This window comes from Alternaria burnsii, assembly GCF_013036055.1.
Source record: "Alternaria burnsii strain CBS107.38 chromosome Unknown 733, whole genome shotgun sequence".
NCBI lineage: Eukaryota > Fungi > Ascomycota > Dothideomycetes > Pleosporales > Pleosporaceae > Alternaria > Alternaria burnsii.
In genome coordinates, this window is record NW_024066130.1 from 174,718 (window position 1) to 194,811 (window position 20,094).

The 20,094-nt window shown below is 51.4% G+C and overlaps 9 protein-coding genes across 9 annotated transcripts; 4 read left to right on the forward strand and 5 right to left on the reverse strand.

Moving 5' to 3' along the window:
* Positions 1-580: 580 nt before the first annotated feature.
* GT037_010738 (uncharacterized protein) lies at positions 581-4,706 on the reverse strand (the record flags this gene model as incomplete). The annotated part of the gene is made up of 6 exons (XM_038935785.1): positions 581-924; positions 979-1,793; positions 1,850-1,925; positions 1,987-2,329; positions 2,869-4,148; positions 4,205-4,706. 6 exons carry the CDS (start codon positions 4,704-4,706, stop codon positions 581-583), a joined length of 3,360 nt encoding a protein of 1,119 aa, XP_038781555.1.
* Positions 4,707-6,144: 1,438 nt separating this feature from the next.
* Positions 6,145-7,344, forward strand: GT037_010739 (uncharacterized protein; the record flags this gene model as incomplete). The annotated part of the gene is made up of 1 exon (XM_038935786.1): positions 6,145-7,344. The coding sequence occupies one exon, from the start codon at positions 6,145-6,147 to the stop codon at positions 7,342-7,344; it is 1,200 nt and encodes a 399-aa protein (XP_038781556.1).
* A 758-nt stretch (positions 7,345-8,102) lies between these two features.
* GT037_010740 (uncharacterized protein) lies at positions 8,103-8,574 on the forward strand (the record flags this gene model as incomplete). Its single annotated transcript, XM_038935787.1, has 2 exons — positions 8,103-8,229; positions 8,291-8,574. Coding segments are annotated over 2 exons (411 nt in total), but the record flags the coding sequence as incomplete, so codon positions are not given.
* Positions 8,575-9,520: 946 nt separating this feature from the next.
* GT037_010741 (uncharacterized protein) lies at positions 9,521-11,424 on the forward strand (the record flags this gene model as incomplete). The annotated part of the gene is made up of 2 exons (XM_038935788.1): positions 9,521-9,692; positions 9,746-11,424. The coding sequence occupies 2 exons, from the start codon at positions 9,521-9,523 to the stop codon at positions 11,422-11,424; spliced, it is 1,851 nt and encodes a 616-aa protein (XP_038781558.1).
* A 62-nt stretch (positions 11,425-11,486) lies between these two features.
* GT037_010742 (lytic polysaccharide monooxygenase) lies at positions 11,487-12,239 on the reverse strand (the record flags this gene model as incomplete). Its single annotated transcript, XM_038935789.1, has 2 exons — positions 11,487-12,062; positions 12,117-12,239. The coding sequence occupies 2 exons, from the start codon at positions 12,237-12,239 to the stop codon at positions 11,487-11,489; spliced, it is 699 nt and encodes a 232-aa protein (XP_038781559.1).
* Positions 12,240-12,833: 594 nt separating this feature from the next.
* On the reverse strand, positions 12,834-15,086 carry GT037_010743 (uncharacterized protein; the record flags this gene model as incomplete). The annotated part of the gene is made up of 1 exon (XM_038935790.1): positions 12,834-15,086. The coding sequence occupies one exon, from the start codon at positions 15,084-15,086 to the stop codon at positions 12,834-12,836; it is 2,253 nt and encodes a 750-aa protein (XP_038781560.1).
* Positions 15,087-15,274: 188 nt separating this feature from the next.
* On the reverse strand, positions 15,275-16,602 carry GT037_010744 (uncharacterized protein; the record flags this gene model as incomplete). Its single annotated transcript, XM_038935791.1, has 2 exons — positions 15,275-16,199; positions 16,250-16,602. The coding sequence occupies 2 exons, from the start codon at positions 16,600-16,602 to the stop codon at positions 15,275-15,277; spliced, it is 1,278 nt and encodes a 425-aa protein (XP_038781561.1).
* Positions 16,603-16,968: 366 nt separating this feature from the next.
* On the reverse strand, positions 16,969-17,201 carry GT037_010745 (uncharacterized protein; the record flags this gene model as incomplete). Its single annotated transcript, XM_038935792.1, has 2 exons — positions 16,969-17,040; positions 17,100-17,201. Coding segments are annotated over 2 exons (174 nt in total), but the record flags the coding sequence as incomplete, so codon positions are not given.
* Positions 17,202-17,414: 213 nt separating this feature from the next.
* On the forward strand, positions 17,415-18,519 carry GT037_010746 (uncharacterized protein; the record flags this gene model as incomplete). The annotated part of the gene is made up of 2 exons (XM_038935793.1): positions 17,415-18,282; positions 18,338-18,519. The coding sequence occupies 2 exons, from the start codon at positions 17,415-17,417 to the stop codon at positions 18,517-18,519; spliced, it is 1,050 nt and encodes a 349-aa protein (XP_038781563.1).
* Positions 18,520-20,094: the final 1,575 nt, after the last annotated feature.

The window sequence follows — 20,094 nt, forward strand, 5'->3', positions numbered from 1 at the left end:
AGCTTGTTCGGTCGGCTTCTTCTTCTTGGGGCTCTTCATGTCGTATCCGGTCGCGCGACCGCGGATCCGCTTGGCAGTCTCAGGGATCACGGATTTTGTGGGAGGAGTTACTTTGTTGTTGGTAGTGTTTTGTAGCTGTGGGCATATAGTGATCTGGTGGTAGTTCGATTTGGTGGTGTCATAGTGGTTTGCGTGCAAGCGGTATGAATTTTTGCTTCGTATCTTTCAAGATTTGGTCGAAAGCGAGTCGAGTGTTCGTGAAAGATGCAATGTCGGGATGCATGAACCGTTACATACATACGTTTTTCTTATAGACTGGTACCGGATTTACAGTCTTGGTGAGTCATAAATTGGCAGGGGGTACACACTGTCCCGTGGTAGTGCGATGACGCAAAGCAGACGAGTCGCACATGGATCCCATTTCAATGGCCGACGAGCCACTCACGCATTACCATTGTTGGGATCGTCCAATATTCTTTCAAAATTCATCGGCGAGAACATCGTTGCTCCTCAACTATTCCTATATACAATGTCGCCGGATAGCACATCGATGCCCCTCTATTTGATTATAGCGGCTCCGCTAATCGACACAAGTATATGCTTCGTATTGGTCAGCATTCTGGCCTTCCAGCTCTGCATGCTGTGGGTATGGGCAAAGTCTCCTTGTCCTGTTACTTCCATCTGAAGGCTCCGTAGCCAGAACGTATTCAGGAGCTATACCATCCTCTACCCATGGGATGAGTGCTTCGAGAGAGTGGTACTTTCCAGGAACCTGAGGATAACTAGCAGCAGGGCCGCAGTGACCGCCACCCGGGACCATGAACAAGCGCCAGAAATCATTGAGCTGTGCCTCACCATAGATAGCTTTCGCTTCGTTGTGCTGATCGATAGGCCAAGTAGGCGCGTTAAAAGGGTCAGCCCAGCCTATCCATGTAAGTCAATGGTTTCGTGCTCGTGTGAATCCGGTGGACGACAAACCTTGCGATGCAATAAGTTTTCCACCCCGAGCTCTGAAAGCATCGAGTCTTGGAGATATTGCAGTGATCAAAGGACCTGCAATCTTGTCCACAATCTCGACGTCGTTCTCAAAGTCGAAAGTGGTGTAATCATAGCTCAAGTTCTTGAAGACAAGGTTCTGCAATATAGGTACTGCATACGCGGTGTAGAGGCTTTCTTCCTGCATAAGCCATTCGGATTCCGATCCCTTTGCAAACCCGGGGTATATATCCGGCCCGGGCCCATTGTAGAACGCCTCAAAAGTGGCAAGCTGCGTCTCGTTCAGACATGTCGTCGTATTATTCTCAACTCGGGGCTGCCCAGGACGGCACAGTAGTGATGTAATTTCAAAGTCACACTTGCTTGGGTCGTCGATCACTCCGTCTTCCACGCCATCAATGTTGTCACACTTCTCCAGTGCTGCGTTCCTTGCAAATGTGAGTAGGTCCTGGGCCAGAAATGCACTAGGCTTCTGTGCATGAAGGCCGTTCCACAGGAAAGAAAGGATGAGGTGGGTGTACCAGTTGCCGGCGCATCCTGCAACAATACCATCGAAGAGATCGGGATGGTACTGGGCCAGTGCATACCCTTGAGCACCACCTGTGGAACAGCCTGAGAAGTAAGATTTCCGTGGCTGGTATCGGAAGAAAGTCGCTGTGATGGCTTTTGCTGGTACAGTGAACATCGCGATCGAATCCCGGATCCACGCTGTGGTCTGGGCATATGAGTGAAGGAAGGGAACATAGCCTCCTGGCTTGGTAGGGCCGTTCTCGGACACCAAATGTCCAGAGTCACACCTTGGGGCCTATCAGTCAGCTCAACATGACAAGATGCAGAGGGGGCAAAAACAAACCCTCCGACAGCGAAGCCAGAGTTGAGATTCGTGGCCATTGCCTGGTAATCTATCACGCCTGCAAGTCCGCCATTGCCTACATGATGATGTCAGAAACAACAAGACACAGTCACTGATCTGACTGATTCAATACGTACCGACAGACAAATAGCGCCCATTGTAGTTTTCATTTTCGGGTAGCCAGACTTCAAAATTTAGTGTGTGATTTGGACCGTATGGCATGAGTCCAACAACACGGCAAAAGGAAGCTGTGTTTGTCTCCGTGACATTTTGAGCAGCCACAGCTGAGATTTCTGCAACTTCGCCAACGTTTACACGACTGGAGCTGACAACGTAGTCCGCACTGTGTCGTAACGAAGTACAACTGTCATGGTCCACAGGGCTAGAAAGTGCTGTCGCAAATAACGCGGCATAGGTGAGCTGTGCGTAAGCAAAGCGCAGCATGGCAGAGACTTCAGGATCGTAAGAAGGGGTGAAGTGCTTGTTTGTGATAATATCCGAAGTATTTGTATCTTATGGCGCCTGGCTTTCGGCCCGATCGTAACTTCCGTAGAATGTCAACCCCGCAAACCACTCCGCATTGTGAGCCGTCCACAATGATCAGATCCTTGCTCGGTGAATTTTGCAAACTCGTTGCAATGAACTACTGACTCGTTGAGGGAGCTTTCGGTGATCGTCACCGACACTTGTGCGTTGACTGGGCGGGCTAAAAAACAGCCGGCGACGGGCGACCGAGCCCGAGTAGGAGCTAGACTAGGTTGGGTACATGCCTGATGCTCGGCTGATGGCTTCCGGTACAACAGAGACCCGACTTCTGCCTGCAGAATGCTTGTTGATTCTTATTCAAAAAAGCCAAGGTGCTACAACTGAATTTTACATATGATGTTTGTATCCTGCGACAACCATGTCCCGATGATTGGCTCCATCTTAGCACTTTACATCGTTCTTCTAGAGCTCTTCTTCTTCTGCGATGTAGGTCTATGGGCCACACTCTTCTTACCAGATTTCTGCGTACTCACCTCTCGAGGCAGCGGCTCACACGTGCTCTCCAAAGCATCGAGCATTTCAGGCTTCAGCACCCACTCACCCGATTCCTTGTCTTGCACATAAGGCTCTTGTAAAATCCACTCCCGCCACTTCCTCAGAACCTTGACTACGTGCGCCTGTCCCACGTCAAACCACTCTTTGTGCATTGTTCCGCAGCCTTCACATTGTCTTCTTTTCCTGTACTCCTTCAGCTCAGCGTGTACGAGCTGCTCTACACGATGCGCATGTGGTATCTCGACCTGGCACTCCGTACTAGAGTGGTATATATGCTCGCGACCACATTGTTGGTTCCAGCTCTCAAGCCGCTTAGCAAGATCTTTGGTGTAACCAATCTTGACCATGCCAAAATACTCCTTGTCCCAGAAAAGGTATACGAAACCCCGCTTCTGGGCTATCACTCCCAGCGGAGCCGTAGCTTTCTGGTAAACGGCGTCGAAGACTGAGGTCTTCTTGGACCTTTCCGATTGATAGGGCAGAAAGCTTGATGAGGATGAGGCTTGAATCGCAGTAGCCGGAGTGGGCACTCCAAGCTTGGACTTTGTGACCGGCTTGAGCTCTGTGGCAGATTCGGGCTGTCTAATCGGCTTGGGAGCGATCACAGTTGTGTAGAGCCAAGAGATATGGCCTATAGACGCATGCGAGTCGGAAATTGTATGAAGCCACTGCATGAGTATGTGGTTCTGGTCTTTTCCAATATCTCCGAGGTTTGTGAACATCCTATCCAATTCCATAAGTTTCGACTTGGCGTTGGGTTTTTTCTTGTTCTGTGGTTGTCTTAATGCGGTATTGCGGTGCACACCGCACATGACTAATATGACGAGCTGCTCAATAAGATCAAACATATCACGGTAACGCTCCTGGCTCTTGGCTCTTGCCAATTTCTGGATAACGATGCGTACCTCTTCGAGTACGTTGCCATGTTTCAAACGGGACTTGCATCGATCGGATGGGTCCTTTACCAAAGATCCGGAACACCTTCCTGAATCTTTGCCAAGTCTTGCATGAAGATCTAGAGGTACAATATGTTCTAATAGCGTTCGGAGTTCGACTTGTGACGGTGTGGGGTCAGGGTGCCGAGAGTCTTCGATGTGGGTTTTTCCCCCGTTGAATGCGGCGTGTATGGCTGATGTTACTGGTGTTTTCTTGGCAGTCTTAGATCGCGTGCGGGAGCTAACAGCGGCGTTGTCATCGAAATTAAACGAGGGGTCGAAGTCGTATTTCACGCGAGCACCCGCGACGCTCTTCTCAGAGACTGTGATGAATAGGTCAGATGCTGTGCATTCAAATTCAAGAATGATATATGCGTACTTGCTTCAAGATCAAACGTGAAACCTCGAAATAACTTTGGTTGGAAGAAAGGGTCGTCTGGTAGTGTTACATCCTTCTTTTCGAGAAGAGGCTGCTTCGCCGCTGGAGCAAATGAAGGAACGAAAGAAGGTTGGGGAATCGGTGTGAAGAGCAATTTCTTGGAAGATCCGAAAGTTGTAGGCGGTGTCAAGGGCGTCAGGATGCTGCGTGAAGAGGCTTCATCTGACGGACCAGAGGGCGTCTTCGGCGAATCCCAAAGGAAATCGGCGCTCGCCAGAGACGATGCAGTAGAGACTGTCGACACCGGAGACAACCATGAGAGGTTTCTTGAGTCTAGCCAAGAAAACAGGTTATCATGTCCATCCTCTTTCGAGGTAGATTGTGATAAGAAACTACTGCATGGCTGGCGATCGGCGATTCTCTTACGAGGCGTGATGTATCTCCTTTGGAGTATCCGTTGAGCGTCATCTTGTATGCACGTCTCCTGAAAAATGGAAGTCATAATGATAGCTCTGGTAGAAAGCTTGTTGATGTGATGGTAGTGATGAGAGAAAAGAGGAGATGGATGTATTGACGATGCTAGCACAAGCTATTTGCATGACACTTTATATTATCGGCCCTACCAAGAAAAGTAGCTCAATTGAGACTGCACCAGAACCCCAGAAATGCTGCCATATCTGCCTCAGACATTGCGATCGCATGATGCTGTGAGCGCAAAGGCTCCACAGTAGTCCAGTCGCGCAGCCACACTACCACTATGGGCAGGTGATCTCGTCTCCAAAACATGTAGGAACAGACTAAGGCTAAGATGGATGCCTATCCTTGGGGTTTGAAGGTTTTGGATCGGTGGTGGCTGCATGACCCGTGCCGCAGAGCCGCAGGTGGCTGCCTTGCTCAGCCTACTTGAATCCCTGGACGCAGAGGTTCATCAGTGTCGATGCCCATGAATCGTATTGAACCACCAGCACGCCCCCTCGGCGTTCTGACACTTGACGGGAAAGAGTCCGAAATCTGTGGCTGTAATGACGGAACATGAATCTACCATGTGCCTGGAAGGCAGCGATCTGTGATACCTTGGGATTTTGGCCCCATACGGAAACAAAGCTTCGAAACCTTTGGCGTAGTACTCCGTCATGTAAACTGTAATTCTGGCAGCACGCACGCGCCACCTTAAGCGCGTCTTGTGTGAGATGCCTTCCTGTCATTTGCCGTTTTCTACTCAGAACGTGGGGTTTGAAACAAACGTCTTGATCTTGAAGCGGGCCGTGCTGGAATACGCGCCGCCGGCCATGGAAGCGTGGAGAGTGGGTCAGTCCGCCCCGCGCGGGTCAGCGGCTCAGCGGGCGCTGCTGCGCGTCGGCTCTATACCCCCGGAACGCCGGTCACCACGCGTACAAACCCATTCTTTTTGTATGAATCTTCTTGCGTTTGCGTTCAAATCCTGACAGATGCGACGACATGGATTTGGATGTGAGTGAGTCTTGGGTACTTGCCGCTAGTTCCGTGAAGCGAAGGAGAAGATATCTCGCTTAGATAGCTTCTGGTCAAAAGTCGCGTTTGCGAAGGCAGTAATCTGATCAGCGATAGGACAACGCGCCGACAAGACTGTTGAGAATCCTTATCAAATGGGCACTCTCTTTCCTTGATCATGCAGCGACGGCCAGTGCCCTGGACATCATTACAAAACCTTAGCTGACACACGAAATTCGTCTCTCCTGAGCTCTTTTGGTTGCATGGCCGTTCGTGCAGGAGATCCGTGTGCTGCCATGCGGCGCAGCAATGTTACTGCGGCAAGCCAACGCTGCTCTCTACGGATCCTGAGGCGAGTACACCATAAAACTAGTAGTGGCTACCGCGCTCTCGTTCTAAACATACCGACTTATTTTCTTCCCTGATTCCGATCTCGCAACCACTCAGTCAAAGTGCTTTTTCTGTTGATTATGGCTCGTCGAGGTTCACTTGCTTCAAGTCTGACTGATCAAACGGCCGCCTCCGTACGCAGACGAAATGCAGGCAAGAGACTAAGTGAACCCTTTCGAATACCAGAGGCATCATCAACTTCGAGCTCAAGGTCGCCCTCAACGCCGGGTTCTACGTTGGGAACCCCGATCTTGATAGACTCGGACGACGAGAAGGACAGTACACCTACTAAACAGAAAAAACCCAGCATTCGGTCTTCACAGGACAACTCAGCAACGAGCTCGACATTGGCACTACTGGAAATCCCAGTTCGTGCTAAGCATTTGACGAGTGTGAGCGCCAAGGAAGATGTCCAAGATATCAAAATCAGCGAAGAAATGACGAGCGACGCGCAAGACACCAGCAACTACCCACAGCTGATACACGCTAAACTGGGCAAAATCGTTTGTGAGACGCTCCTCAAATCTGAAGGGGAGGGCTTTCTATACGTCTTCCGAGATCCAAAGCATAAGGGTGCAGTGAAGATCGGATACACAAGGGATATCAATAGACGCACAAAAGAACATGGAAAATGCGACTTGGAGCTGATATTCGTTCATATCTCAGGGCGGGTCAAGGCAATGAAACGGGCAGAGCAGCTTATCAAAGCCGATTTGAGGCACTTGCGTAGGCCGTGGGATTGCTCTGCTTGCAAACGTACTCATGAAGAATGGTTCGAGATCGACGAAGAGTCTGCCAAAGCAAGAGTCACTCTATGGGTTAATTGGATCAATAATTGCGACCCCTACGATTCGTATGGGAATATCAAACCACTCTGGAGATACCTGATAGAGTATGGAAGAAATCCTCGGGAAGAGTTGGACAGCAGGAACCACGAAGCTCGATGGAAGCATTGGAACTGGGTCTTGTCAGAGCCTCTGCCCAGCGACATGCCAGGATTCCAAAAACACCAGAGGAGATCCAGTGGCATGAGCAGGCGACCGATGCCGTCACATCGGCATGGAGGCCAGCAAATTGCTCCTACGCATAATCAGATCATTACGCATGTTGACAGAACGTCGATTGAAGCGCTGCAGACGTTGGGCATAAACGAATTCCTCCATGCCGCAACACAAACAGCGACAAACAACAACATCAATTGGACGCTAAGCATAAATGTCCAGTGTGACGCTCATGGTAATCAAAGGAACCCTCCGATTGATGGGTCCTTGTGGGAATGATCCGGTAGTCCAAAGACTAGTATACCTTTCGTTAGTGTTCACTGTCGCACTGTATTTTTATCGAGTTCTTAGTCCTTTACGTTATGAGTTCTCAAAGACCGGTTGCATTGGATTCTTTTGTACAGTAGACTTCTGCATTAGTCATCTACGCGAATGTCCACATCTTTGATCGCATCTGCTCGACTCCCTGCCCGAAGGACGCGTGACGCGAGAATGGAGTGGTGATAGATACCTGTAGCTTGTAGTGCGGCTGTAATCATCCAGATATGGATGTCAGAGACGTTATCGGAATCTTTTTGCACTTGAAGTGAACAAGATATGTTGAAGAATTAGTAAAAAGACGTCGTGATCTTGCCTTAGGCCTGCTTGAAATACGCATGGTTGATGAGTGTGGGGTAGTACGTCTGAACCACGAGAAAGTAGCAGGTAAAGTAGGATAAATTCTATGGGAGTCCATTGATAGTGGACAGCGGGGCTACCGCCACGTAAATAAGCGAAAACCGCCACGGATGGGCTGTCTACCGCCGAAACGCCAGCCGCTGCGCAATCTATCCACTGTATTCATACATATACCCATGCACCTCTCCTTGAGTGTGGCAGTAGTTGTAGTAAGTGGCTGCTTGCCTCCCCAACAGTGTCTGAGTGTCATATATGTGGCATGATGACCATCCGAGGTATATAAGTATGGCGTTTGTGCGCCGACGTCGATCACTCGGGATGGTAGCGGCGAGTGATTGCCTTGGTAACAACTTTTAAGATTTATGCCAGCCGTTCTCACTGAAGTCGTACGGCATGTGAGCAGCCTCGAAGTACAATGGCGTCACTATCTGCACGCTTCAGGGCTCTTGGTCGTGGTTCTTGCTTCCCTATTCTTCTTTGTCCCCGGTAGGAAATGTCTCTTGAGGCTCTGTAGCCGGCATCTCTTCAGTGTATTGACATCGAGCAGTCTCAGAGCAGTACACGTCTCTTGACAAGAGGAGCTGGGGCGGATGGGACGAGCGCGCAGACACGGAGAGATGCTACAAGCAGGAACGGACAGCAACTCTGCTAGCTTTCTGGCTGGGCGTGTTCGGTGCAGACCATTGGTACGCGCGCCACTGGATTTTGGCTGTCTTCAAGACGGCTACTCTTGGTGGCTTGAGTATCTGGGCTGTAGTTGATGTAAATCCCCGGATCATTGGCGGATACTATGGAACTCCCGGGTGCCCTGGCGGCCGCAAGAAAGAGTAGGCTTATTAAAGACGCGAAGATTCGGTCAAATGATACCAAAACCCATCCTGAAGATCTTTATTGAGCAGCTGTGTGAGAATTCGATTGCAGAGAAACTCAAATCGGAATCGTCTTCGTCCCCGCTTCATATGTTCCCCTTGGATTGACGCGTCGCACTCTTCACAAGTTCTCCGTGGATAACGATGCGTCTCTCACTTATCAATCAAACATGTCGCACAACATCACGCGTTTATTGAAGTTGGGGGATAGTTGAGGATGAAGACGGGGTGGGATGTTTCAACAGATGCGCTTGCACCAGGTGGGGGGAGGGGCGAGCTATGACACGCTCCTGCGATATGCGGCTCTACAAGTCCGAGTCCCCCGATGAATCGTCATGTCTTCTCCAACGCGACCCTGTGGAAAACGTTGTCGCTGCATTTCCAGGGTGATCTTCCATTGTAATCCCGTAGGAATTCTGAGCGCTTTTGGACTCAGCCCCCAGCAGTCACAAGATCTGCGTAGCCGTTGGGCGCTGACGTGACAAATCGGACCATGCCACATTTCACTCCAGTGTGCTCCACTCCATCTTTTCTAAACCAGTCTAGTCCTTTCCAAAACGACCTCATGAAAGACCTTGAGGCTGTTCCCAGGGATATGACTCTGTTTCCATTCTCGATGGTTGCGCCCACTTCTGAGTCTTCCTAGTTGTCAGCTCTAGAAAGTCACAGGATTCAGGCAACCACCAATAAGATATCGTAACACGCCAGAAGTTATCGTTACATCTTTCGCCCTCCCAATACTAGAGGAAGTTGCTCGAAAAATGAACATGGAACTGTGTAGCGTCTGCTCGCAACTCGACCCCCCCAAAAAACGACGAATCCTTGGTCTTTATGACGAGCTACTGCTCAAATCTCAGAGTCTCGGACCAGATCGGGTTGGCTGTGGTGGCTGCGCATTCTTTTGTGCCATGCTTCGAAGCTCCTCTCGCTGGCGTGATCGCGTGTCGGAATTGTCAGGCCAAATTGTTGTCGAAGACGGTTGGGGTTTGTTCGCGAGAGCATCTTTCGAAGCCGGAGATGGACCTGATCACGATGGCTATGATCAGACCCTAGAATATTGCTACCGAGAAGAACCAAAACGTGTGTTGCAGTGCGATTGAAAACGATTCAATTACTGATTCGAGACCATCTAGAGCTCAACATCTACAACAACTACCACAACTGGCATACGAGAGTAATGAGACCAGTACATCCCGACCCGCGTGGAAGCAGCTGCTTCGACCTGATCGTTCAATGGATCAGCCAGTGCAAATTGCACGCTCGCTGCTCTCAGTCAGTTCCAGTTGCACTTCCAAAGCGGGTTATCGAAATTTCAGCCGATCCTTCTATATCACCTACACTGCGAACAAGCAATGATGCGTTGGGTCGATACGTAGTCTTGTCTCACTGTTGGGGTAGCAAAGGACCGACGAAGCTCACCAACGCACTGTTGGCTCAATTCCAAGAGGCCATCAAACTTGAGCTGCTTCCAAAAAGCTTCAGGGACGCGATCGAGATCACGCGGCGGTTACACTTTCGATACCTGTGGATAGATGCACTGTGTATCATTCAAGACAATGGTGAAGACTGGGCTCAAGAGTCAGGGAAAATGGCTTCTTATTATGGGTTGTCGGCTCTCATGATATCCGCAACTGCTGCTGAGGATAGCAGCAAAGGAATCTTGAACGCTCGGAATGTACTTTGCTCGCCCATGATGGGTAAAGAACAAAGCTATTGCTTATGCGAGAAGGGTCTCCAATCGGACGGCGAGATCAACGGGTCAGTCCTGGCTACACGCGGGTGGGCTGCACAAGAGAGAATACTAGCACCTCGTATATTACACTACACGACACGGCAGATGTGGTGGGAATGCGCTCAGGCATTTTGGTGTGAAGCTTCAGACAAAGAGGTACATCGTCAGATCCACGGTGCCGGATATTCAAAGCCGCAGTGCCAACGCTTTGTCACTGAGGCCTTAAGTCAAGAAAACAATTTACCTCGCCACAATGATCACAACACGCAAGAGATATCAGAATGCGGATCTGAAGCCGTGTTCTGGGATAAAATCAGAGCATGGAATCGATGTGTCAGGGAATTCTCATCCCGCTCCTTAACAGTACCAATCGATAAACTTCACGCCATCGCTGGCGTCGCAAAAATGTTGAATCAAAGTGGTGAACTTGGAACATATTGGGCAGGGATCTGGAGCGTGTGCCTAGCAGACGCCTTGAACTGGAAGAGCCATTACTACAGACTCCGTTCACCACCCATATACACAGCCCCTACCTGGACTTGGGCCGGTCTGGAAGGTGAAGTACGTTGTGCAATTTGGATCCCACAAACATCTATCGATGATGCGGAGCAAATTCATGCCAAGAGATTCGATCCTAAGCTTATTGATCAGCACATGATATTGCAAGACGAGCGCAATATCTACGGTGCGGTCCAAGAAGGCTCCTACATCACCATCGAGGGCGCATGTCTTATGAGCGCTGATTTCGATTGCCTGATGAGAGATCTCTACGGGAATGACTTCGGTGGTTTCCCCGGTGTTCAAATCAAACTCGACAGAGAGCGACTGGACATGTCGGCGCCTTATGATTGCTGTATGTTCTTGAACGGGAATCTGTTCCACAAGAAGGAGAAATGGGAGGACGGTCTCAGCTACCCACTTAGCTGCATGGATGTCCTACTACTTAGCTGGGTTGATCAGGAGGCGAAAGTTGCGCAGCGGGTCGGGGTAGCAGATATGCAAAGTCGTGGGGATCGAGACAACTTGATCCACAAGATCAAAACTGCAGATTGGGAAAGATGGACATTGGAGTTGGTGTAAGATATCCTATGTTAGAAGCTACGAGCTATTTACAATCAAATATCTTCCTCCCACCACATCATCTAGCACTTGAAAACAGCCGGTCCAGGACTCGTGTACGTCTTGCTCCCAGTGTACAAGTTGTACAAAATCCCTGCATCATTCTGCTTATACGCACCGGGGAAAGAAACCGTCGCCGGCGTCTTACTCGCCTCCCCACCCGTAACATTAATCTGCGCACACTCCATATAAAACTGCGCGCCCATGCTCGAACTGGCCGAATGCAGCGCAATCAGTTCGCCCCTTAGCAGATACTGTCCCGGAGCAATGCACTTGGGAATCGTAACCGTCTGCACGCCCTGGTTCGCAATCAACCGGTCAACGCCCCATTTCGAGCCGTCAAAGGCATCCTCGCTGATCTTGAACCAGCCTCCGCCGATACCTGAATCGGTCTTTGCGTCGCTGACTTTCTTCATGTAGGCCATGACGGGTCCCTTGTGGCTTGAATCGATGACGTCGTTAGGACCGGAGGTCAGGGTGTGGCGCCATGTTAGTTTCGCGGTGCTGCCGGCTTGCAGGGTGATGACGGTGGAGGTTTTCGCGGTGGGGTTTGGGCCGCCGTTGCAGACTATGTCGTTCGAGGAAACGTCGTTTATGGGCTGCGAAATGGATTAGATGGAGAACAGTGGGCTTTGGTGGAGCAAGAGATTTACACCGTCGTACGAGGGCACGCGGACACCGTCTCCTACTGCGCCGCCATTGACACTGACGAAGATGGTGTGTGCGGATGTTGAAGTAGCTGCTGCAGCGAGAACGAGCGATGTAGAGAGCTTCATTGTAAAAGTTGGTGTTGCTTTGGCTGGAGTGCTGGGGTTGAACTCGATGCTGTGATGTTCATGTCGTTCGTGTTGCTTATAACTAACTTCTCCACGCCAACACCCAAGCCTCGGACTCAAACTCAAGGTTTACAGATATATTACATGCCCGATGATGTCGCATCTACATTTCCGAATGCGTACAAGTCCAACTTTACTACCCCAGCCGAGCGGAGCATTTCCTTCGTGTCCACCAACTGCATACCGTGCCACTACTTCACACACCCCAACCACGTGCTACCACCCGGCGCTATACTTACCAAGACCCGGATCAGCCAGGCCGTATCGCTGTAATTGCAACGCGATTAGATTAAGCAATGTATTAAGACGTGTCGAATGTTCTTCGAAGGGCTTAAGCGAGCTTGACTTTAGCCAATGGCTTAGCCGTGTGTAAATTGCAGGGTCGAAAAATGCCAAGATACCCGGGGATAGAGTGCCGCCTCATATGAAGAGGCTTGCCCACATCTTGGTTGATGCATTGCCGCTAGTGCAGAAGTGCCGACCGGATCGCGATGTGTGGGTGTCTGTCGAGATGGTAGACCGCATGTGATGCACTCAGAGAAGCGTGATATCCTGAAGTCCGATATCCTCCATAGCCATTACTTCCCCCTTCATAATACCATGAACGTATGCTTCGCCCAAGAGCTCGAACTTCTTGCCATCCCCTTCAACTTGCATCTGCCTCATCACAAAAGGTACACATGCTCGATCGAACACAGCGACCTTATCACCGACTTGCACACCTCTCGGCACTAGCGCAAAGTAGCCCTTCTCGGTTACAGCAAATCGCCGCATCTCCAAGGCGGCCCGGAGCGCCGTATTCAAGTCTTCCAGGATCTTGGCCGGCTTCCTCGTCTTGAGACTGTCGAGGTTGAAGTAGCCTTTCTGCCGCCGGATGCTCATAGTTTGGCCGGGAAGGGAGAGCGATTTTCCTGTTGTGGCATCGAGAATTAAGCCAAAGACCTCGCTGTGATCCGCGGAGGGAGCTAAGACGCCTGTGCCATCGCGTCCTGCCAGTAGTGTGTGTAAAAAGGCCTCGTAGGTTGAAGAGCCTAGTAGAAGGTAGGTCTGTGTTCGACCTGGACCCATGACCAGCTCCGCGTAGGATCTCAAATCACTGTTGCTCAGCGGCGAATTGGTGATATCAAGGAAAGGGTCGTTGCTAACATCGCCTATGATGGCAATTGTATCGAAGACCTTACCACGGAGTGTGATCTCGCATTTGTCATCGCTCAAGCCCACTTTTGGTAGTTGCGCGCCTGTGACGGGTCTACCGCCCGCACAATACAGAGCCCAGGATTTGGTCAAGTAGCCCAGGGCTTTGGTCACACGAGGTGCGCTCCAGTCTGGTACCCATGATGGCCGAAGCGGCTCCTCGTGGTCGACGCAGCTCAGCAGCTCGTATATACGCAGCGGAATCTCCGTCAAGCAGGCATCGTGGTATACCTCTCTGGTGGATCCTTTATAATCCGGTACGACGGTCGAATCTGCTATACCCAGCACGCCGTAAATCTTGTCTTTCGGCTCGGTCGCCTGAGCATACCGCGTAGACTCCAGTATAGTCAGTAAGGCTTCTTTTTGGACAAGTGTCAAGCCGTGCAGGCGATCAGCTTGTATCGAATTGACTACCGTTGCCCCTTGTGGTGGAAGCGTCCAGGCATTGGTAATCTCGCCGTATTTGTCCTTCAGGACAACATCTGCTGTGAGCCAGCTGAGAATGTGGGTTTCTCTCAAATCATAACACCACGCTGCAAAGTCGTCCCAGCAGACCTCTGCTTTGCCGCACTTTACAAACAGATTTCTTGAAAGCACAGCTTCTTGAATGGTCCACAGCCTGCCAAACCAGGGTCGCCTGAGGAATTGGCGGACTGCCCACCATGCTCGGTCATCGCTGGGTGGAAAGTCCAGCCTCGCAAAGTCGGCGGGCGTTACTTGCGCATCGGTCCCCTGCAGACGCACGTAGACGGTTTCCATCAAGTCTAATGCGAGGGCCGGGTCCTCTCCGTTGTCGTCGCCGAGCCAGATGAGGGTTTCCGTCGCATGTGTGTATACCATGCCCATAAGTGGGATCTGTTGCACCTTCTCTGCCATGTCTTTCTGGTTAATGCAGATCTGGTCCGCCCACACGACCACGCTATGCTGAGTGGAGCGCATGTGTTCCAAGGCCCCTGCTAGGGTTGCTGTAATCTTCAACTCATCATGCTCGAACGCTACTGTGTGGTCAAAGTCGGGTGCGCCCCAGACATAGCTCAGCGCGGTAAACCACACAGGTTCCCCTGTAATAAGCGAAACGGCATGGTTGGTATGCCTGGTGAAGGTCAAGGTTCTCCTGCTCGTGTTCGCTGGATCGTCGAAAGGCTGAGTATACTGCTCCTCTCTTGCAGGATGCGAGAAGTCGATGCTAACTGTGTGTAGAGCTCCTTCAAGCGGACTTCCGGATTCTCCTGCATATAACTCCAAGACGCGTATCTCGCCGTCTATGAGCGGTTGATAAAGCTTCGACGGGGGCACATTAGGTCGCTCGCCCCCCTGAGACCTCTTCTTCGCCACAAAATCTCTGACATGAGTCTGTGCAATCTCATCTAGCCGGCCATCAACACCGGTGGGGCCTTCGAACGTGGCAGGCTGGAATATAGCCGTCTTGGAGAGAGCAGAGTAGAAACAGTTGCAGTCATCTGACACATCACGAGTTAGTAAGCGATACCGGCGTACTGAGCTGGGCGGAAGCACTGCACCTTGCGCATCCTTTGCGCACGGACAAGTCGAAGCATGCTCGATATGTGAATATGACTTTTTATAACTAGCCATATTGTCGTAGTGGTGATGCTGGAACTTAGGTGGGAAGTGAGGTCGCAGTTTCAGCAGGTACGACAGTCGGGCCTAGGCCCGACTCGGAGTGGGGGCCATTATGAATAGGCAGGAGCTGGCGACAACGAATGTTTGGGAATGGTTTATACATTACTTCGCTGTCGTTGACGACACTCGATACAGCTGCTTCAGTCCGCAAGTCCAAGAAACTGAGTGATACCGTGACCCGGGGCCTGCCCGCCCTTGTTCTTCTTTCTCTTCTTGCGCTTCTGCTTTGGCTCGTCCTCTTCGCTGCTATCATCCATATCCTCGTCGCTATCGCCATCATCCTCGCTCTCGTGGTCTCGCTTGCCATTGGCGGGCTCGTCGTCGTCGTCGTCGTCTTCATCAACATCCTGCCAGGTTTTCTCTCCCCACACTTTGACGGTCTTTCCACCGCTGCTTATCATGCGACCAGTAACGTCGAAGCCGAGACCAATAACGCTCTCCTTGGCCAGCTCGTCATGCTTGAGCTCCGAGACAATCTTATTCGGGCCGAGCTTAGCAAAACGAATGTCTCCGTTGCCCAAGCCTACTGCAATGTGCTTGCCGCCGGGTCCAACACCGTCTGGTACGACAGTGATGGAATCCAGACTCTCGCCGCCTCCCTTGGAGCGGTCGACGATGATGCGCTCGTCTTGGTCGTCCCATACTCCGCGCTCCCACAGTGTGAGAACACCGTCGCCTGCACCTACTATGACCTTCTCGCCTACACTCGAGCCCTTCTTTGGTAGCCCGGTGACGATGGTGGAACAAAGCAGCTCCTCCTCTTGGTCCTCACTGCGAACCATGACTCCTCTCCGCAGATCCGTGACTGCCAGTGTGCTGCCACCTGTTGTGACCCATTGCTTGCTGAAGCCACTGGTACTCGCTTGCGTGGGTGGTAGAGGTGTGAGGGAGGAAACGTAGTCGTCGTGCGGGCGGTGTGAGTTTTCGGGCTTCAGGGAGACCTTTTCGCCTCCCTTGAGGTTCCTAATGTCGTAGATGTGCAGTGCGCCGGAGTCGGTTGTGAGGATGAGCGATTGCGGAGAAAGGGCGTAGACGAGCGTAGGCGCATCGATGCCACCATTGGCGCTGTGAAGTGTCAATGAAGCTCACGTGGTTCTTGCAATGTCGCTACTCACGGATCGAGCGGTACAGCAATCTTCGCAGTGACCTGGCCGGTCATGGAGTCTGCGACCTTGACGATGCCATCTGTTCCTGCCGAGTACAGCGACGTACCATCAACGCTGTATCCGAGTGTTCGACAGCTTCCCTTGTGTCGCCGTGTGCGCCAGACATTGTCTATGGTGCCAAAGCCTTTCTCCGAGGCTGGCGCCGTGTCATCGTCGTCGTCGTCGTCGGTCGCGTCAGAAGGCAGCCTAAAGGTCTGGACATGGCCGCTAGCCAAGCCTACAGATATGACGGGCTCTTCTGGATGTATCGCTTGCACAAAAATATCGTGCTCCACTGGGAGCGCGCACAAGTTCTCGAACATCTTTGAGCTAAGGATGCTGTGCAGTTGAGAATGCTCTTCGCGACAGCTTCAACATTTTTTGTGGAGCCGCGGCTGGGGCCAGGGCTGCTGCAGCCGATGGCCTTGGCAGGTACTTCTTGCACGCGGGCGACCATTCACCCTCAATACCGATATCGCGGCCGTCTCGGTCCTGATATCTTGACTATATGTGCACTATACATGCTCACTCAATCCTTTTGAGTTAACCGTGTCCGATAGCGAGATGCCATCGCTTGTCGCAATCTAACATAAGCACCGAAGTGGTCGGATACCACATATCCAATTTTCCATTGTACTTCTTCGGAATCAAGCTCCTCCATATGGCTTCCATGGATATCAGAAGCAGCTTCACTTTTTCCAGTCAATACGTTCCCCAAGAGGCTTGACAGCACCGGAGACCGGGTCTGTGGACCACAAGTTCTCCATGTGCAACATCGTGAGCACGTCGAATGAGTTTTTCCTCCCAATCACGGCCACACCATACACCACGCTTCGTCTCCACCACGCTTTTGATCTTCATCGATCCATCGCAAGACGTCCTTGGCCACCGACGCGACAGGAAGGTCGACTTCTTCTCTGATGCGCCAAACCCCGTCAGGCAATGCTGCCGAATCACGTTTGCTAATGATTGGTTACCAGCAATATGAACGGCTCTTCCCCATGTTCACCGTTGTACAGCCGGCGCAAAGACATCCGACAACACGCATGTCTTAAATAAACGCCATGGACCAATGTTCTCCCACTTGGCAAGCGTTGAATTTCCTTGCAATAATCTAATACTTAATCTGCCCAACATGCTTGCGCCATCGCTTCTCTACGGTCTTTTGGCCGCGGCCTCTTCGGTCAACGCGTATCATCACGCAAAGACTATCAACTACACTGTCGTGACCGGTATCTTTCAACAAGACGACAACACCACCGACCCTTCGACCTTTGATTTCCTGAGCAGCAACTTTGGACTGATCAACCGAACCTACCCAAGCGACTCTTCCTGCCCCGATCGCAAGCACGCAACCCAATGGCAGCGTCTCGCCCATTACCTCTCCACCCTGAACAAGAAGGCATCGCGCAATGAACGCTACACCCTCTTCTTCATGGGCCGCCACGGTGAAGGCTTCCATAACGCCGCTGAGTCCTACTTTGGCACCCCGGCGTGGAACTGCTACTGGTCCGAGTTGGACGGCAACAGCACCGTCACTTGGGCTGATGCGCAGCTCACAGAACCCGGTATCGAGCAAGCCAAAGTCGTAAATACCTTCTGGAAACATCTCATCAAGGACGAAAAGATATCTCCGCCCGAGACTTTCTATACGAGTCCTTTGCACCGTTGTCTCGACACTGCTAAGCTTAACTTTGAGGGTGTGCCTCTTCCGCGCAAGAACCCCTTTGTGCCTGTCGTCAAGGAGTTTCTGAGAGAGGGCATCAGTGCGCATACTTGCGACCGCCGTCATAGCAAGTCTTACATCAGGAAGAACTTCCCCGGCTTCAAGTTCGAGAAGGGGTTTGCCGAGGAAGACCCATACTGGACTGAACTTTTCGCTGAGCCGCGCGCAAACCAGGATGCGAGGTCCAAGGCTGTGCTTGACGACATCATCAGCAATGATGATAGCACGTACATCTCCATTACCTCGCACTCTGGTGAAATTGGAAGTCTGCTACGGGGTAAGCTTCCTCTTCCTTAGTCTGGTGATAACTTTGTTTACTAATGACGACGTAGTTCTCGGTCACCGTGAGTTCCGTCTTGCGACTGGATCTGCTATCCCGGTTTTGGTCAAGGCAACGACAATCAATGCTCCAGCGCCGCCAACGACTACGCTTCCATACACACCTCAGAAGACGTGTGCTGTGCCGCCTACTATCCGTGACTCGAGCTGCAATGACTGCTCATGCTGTACGTGAACGGGCGTTATTCGCGTAGGAAGTAGTAGTTCTGTATGTACTTGCAATTAGATATGGAATGCAATTTATGCAATATGACTTATCTACTCGCCTCAATCTCGTGTGAGCCGTGGTCCAGAACCGTCTCTCCAAGTCTTAATTCCATTCAATCTCGCTTGCCGGTCGTCTCGCCACCTCGGCTATCTCAGCATGCTGTATACTCATCTTCACTTGTAGAGGCCCAGGACATCCATGCTATTCAACACATTTTCCATCAACGACGAGGGCAACAAGTCGACATGTCCAAGATCCCGGAGCCATCTAACTCTTATGATCGTCCTCCGAGCTGTTAGCCTCCAACATGTCACCAAGCTAAAATCTACGCCAGCCACATGTCGCAGGCACCCATCTCCACAAAAAAAAACCCAGATGCTTCCAAATCACCAGCCCCATATGCAGATGAACCGCGGTTCCCAGGCATCTGTCATCTGAAACCCATGGCCATGTACGTCGTAAATCTTCCCCCATCGCCACCGCGCGGCCAGATAGGCTGGAAGAAAGACCGGAGCAACGCTAGCCCCACACTGCCGCTCAGTACAAGAGTCGGGTTGTGGACAAAGTATCCTAGCGTACCAAAACGGACCTTCTGGTCGGGAGTTGGAATTGCGTAGCGGGAAGGAAGGGAAAAAGCCTGGCTTGAGCGTTGGGTTCTGGTGCGGAGCGGGCGATGCTAGCGTACCAAGATCGCGATGAAGAATCGGGCCTTTTGCGCCCCGAGTCTGCGTCGTCTGGATACGATTGGCGGAAGTATGCATGGGATCGGAGGAGGGATTAATATGCACGGGCGGTGGTAGAGAGAGAAACGTTAACGACGTCGGTTCCCAAGCGAAACGAGGGTGCTAGGTGGTATGGAGACTAGATGACGGGACGGCGGTGGTTGATTGAGGATGGATGCGGATGGCGTACCAAGTCAAACAGCGCACTAAACCTCCTTTCATCAACATGACGGAGCTATTCGACGACATCACTAATCGGTCAAATCCGTTGGTTTGTCGTGGCTGGTGGTGCGAAAAGAAGGTTTGCATGGTCGGTTGTTGGTACGGTAGTTTCAACGGTTGATCGCTCGATTGGTGCAAGGATATAGTCGTCGATCTAGCGGTTGTGTAGAGCATAGGTGCGACGTTGACCGGTCGGTGGTGTTCGGCGGGTTCTCTCGGCTGGAATTATCAGATGTTGGGGCTGGTCGTTTGGATGTTGATGATCGCGAAGCGATTACAGTTGTGAAAGGGGTAGTTGAGATGCTCGTGAAGGCAGGTGCAATGGATGCTAGCTAGCTTACGTTTACTCGTGTGTCGTTCTGAAGCCTCGCGAGACTGTGACAGTTTGTGTTCGAGTTCGCATACAATGCTTTTTAAGGTTGCGGCATCCTAGTGTCTGGTGTCACTGAAATGTCACCGCGGGGACTTGGAATAGCTCACACCAAGGTACTCTCGCCCGGACGGCAGTCGACACCTAGCAAGTTACTGACTTGTCCATAATCATCTGTCACATCATGCCTTTGAGTATGCTAGGATCTTTACATTGTTCATTAGGTAG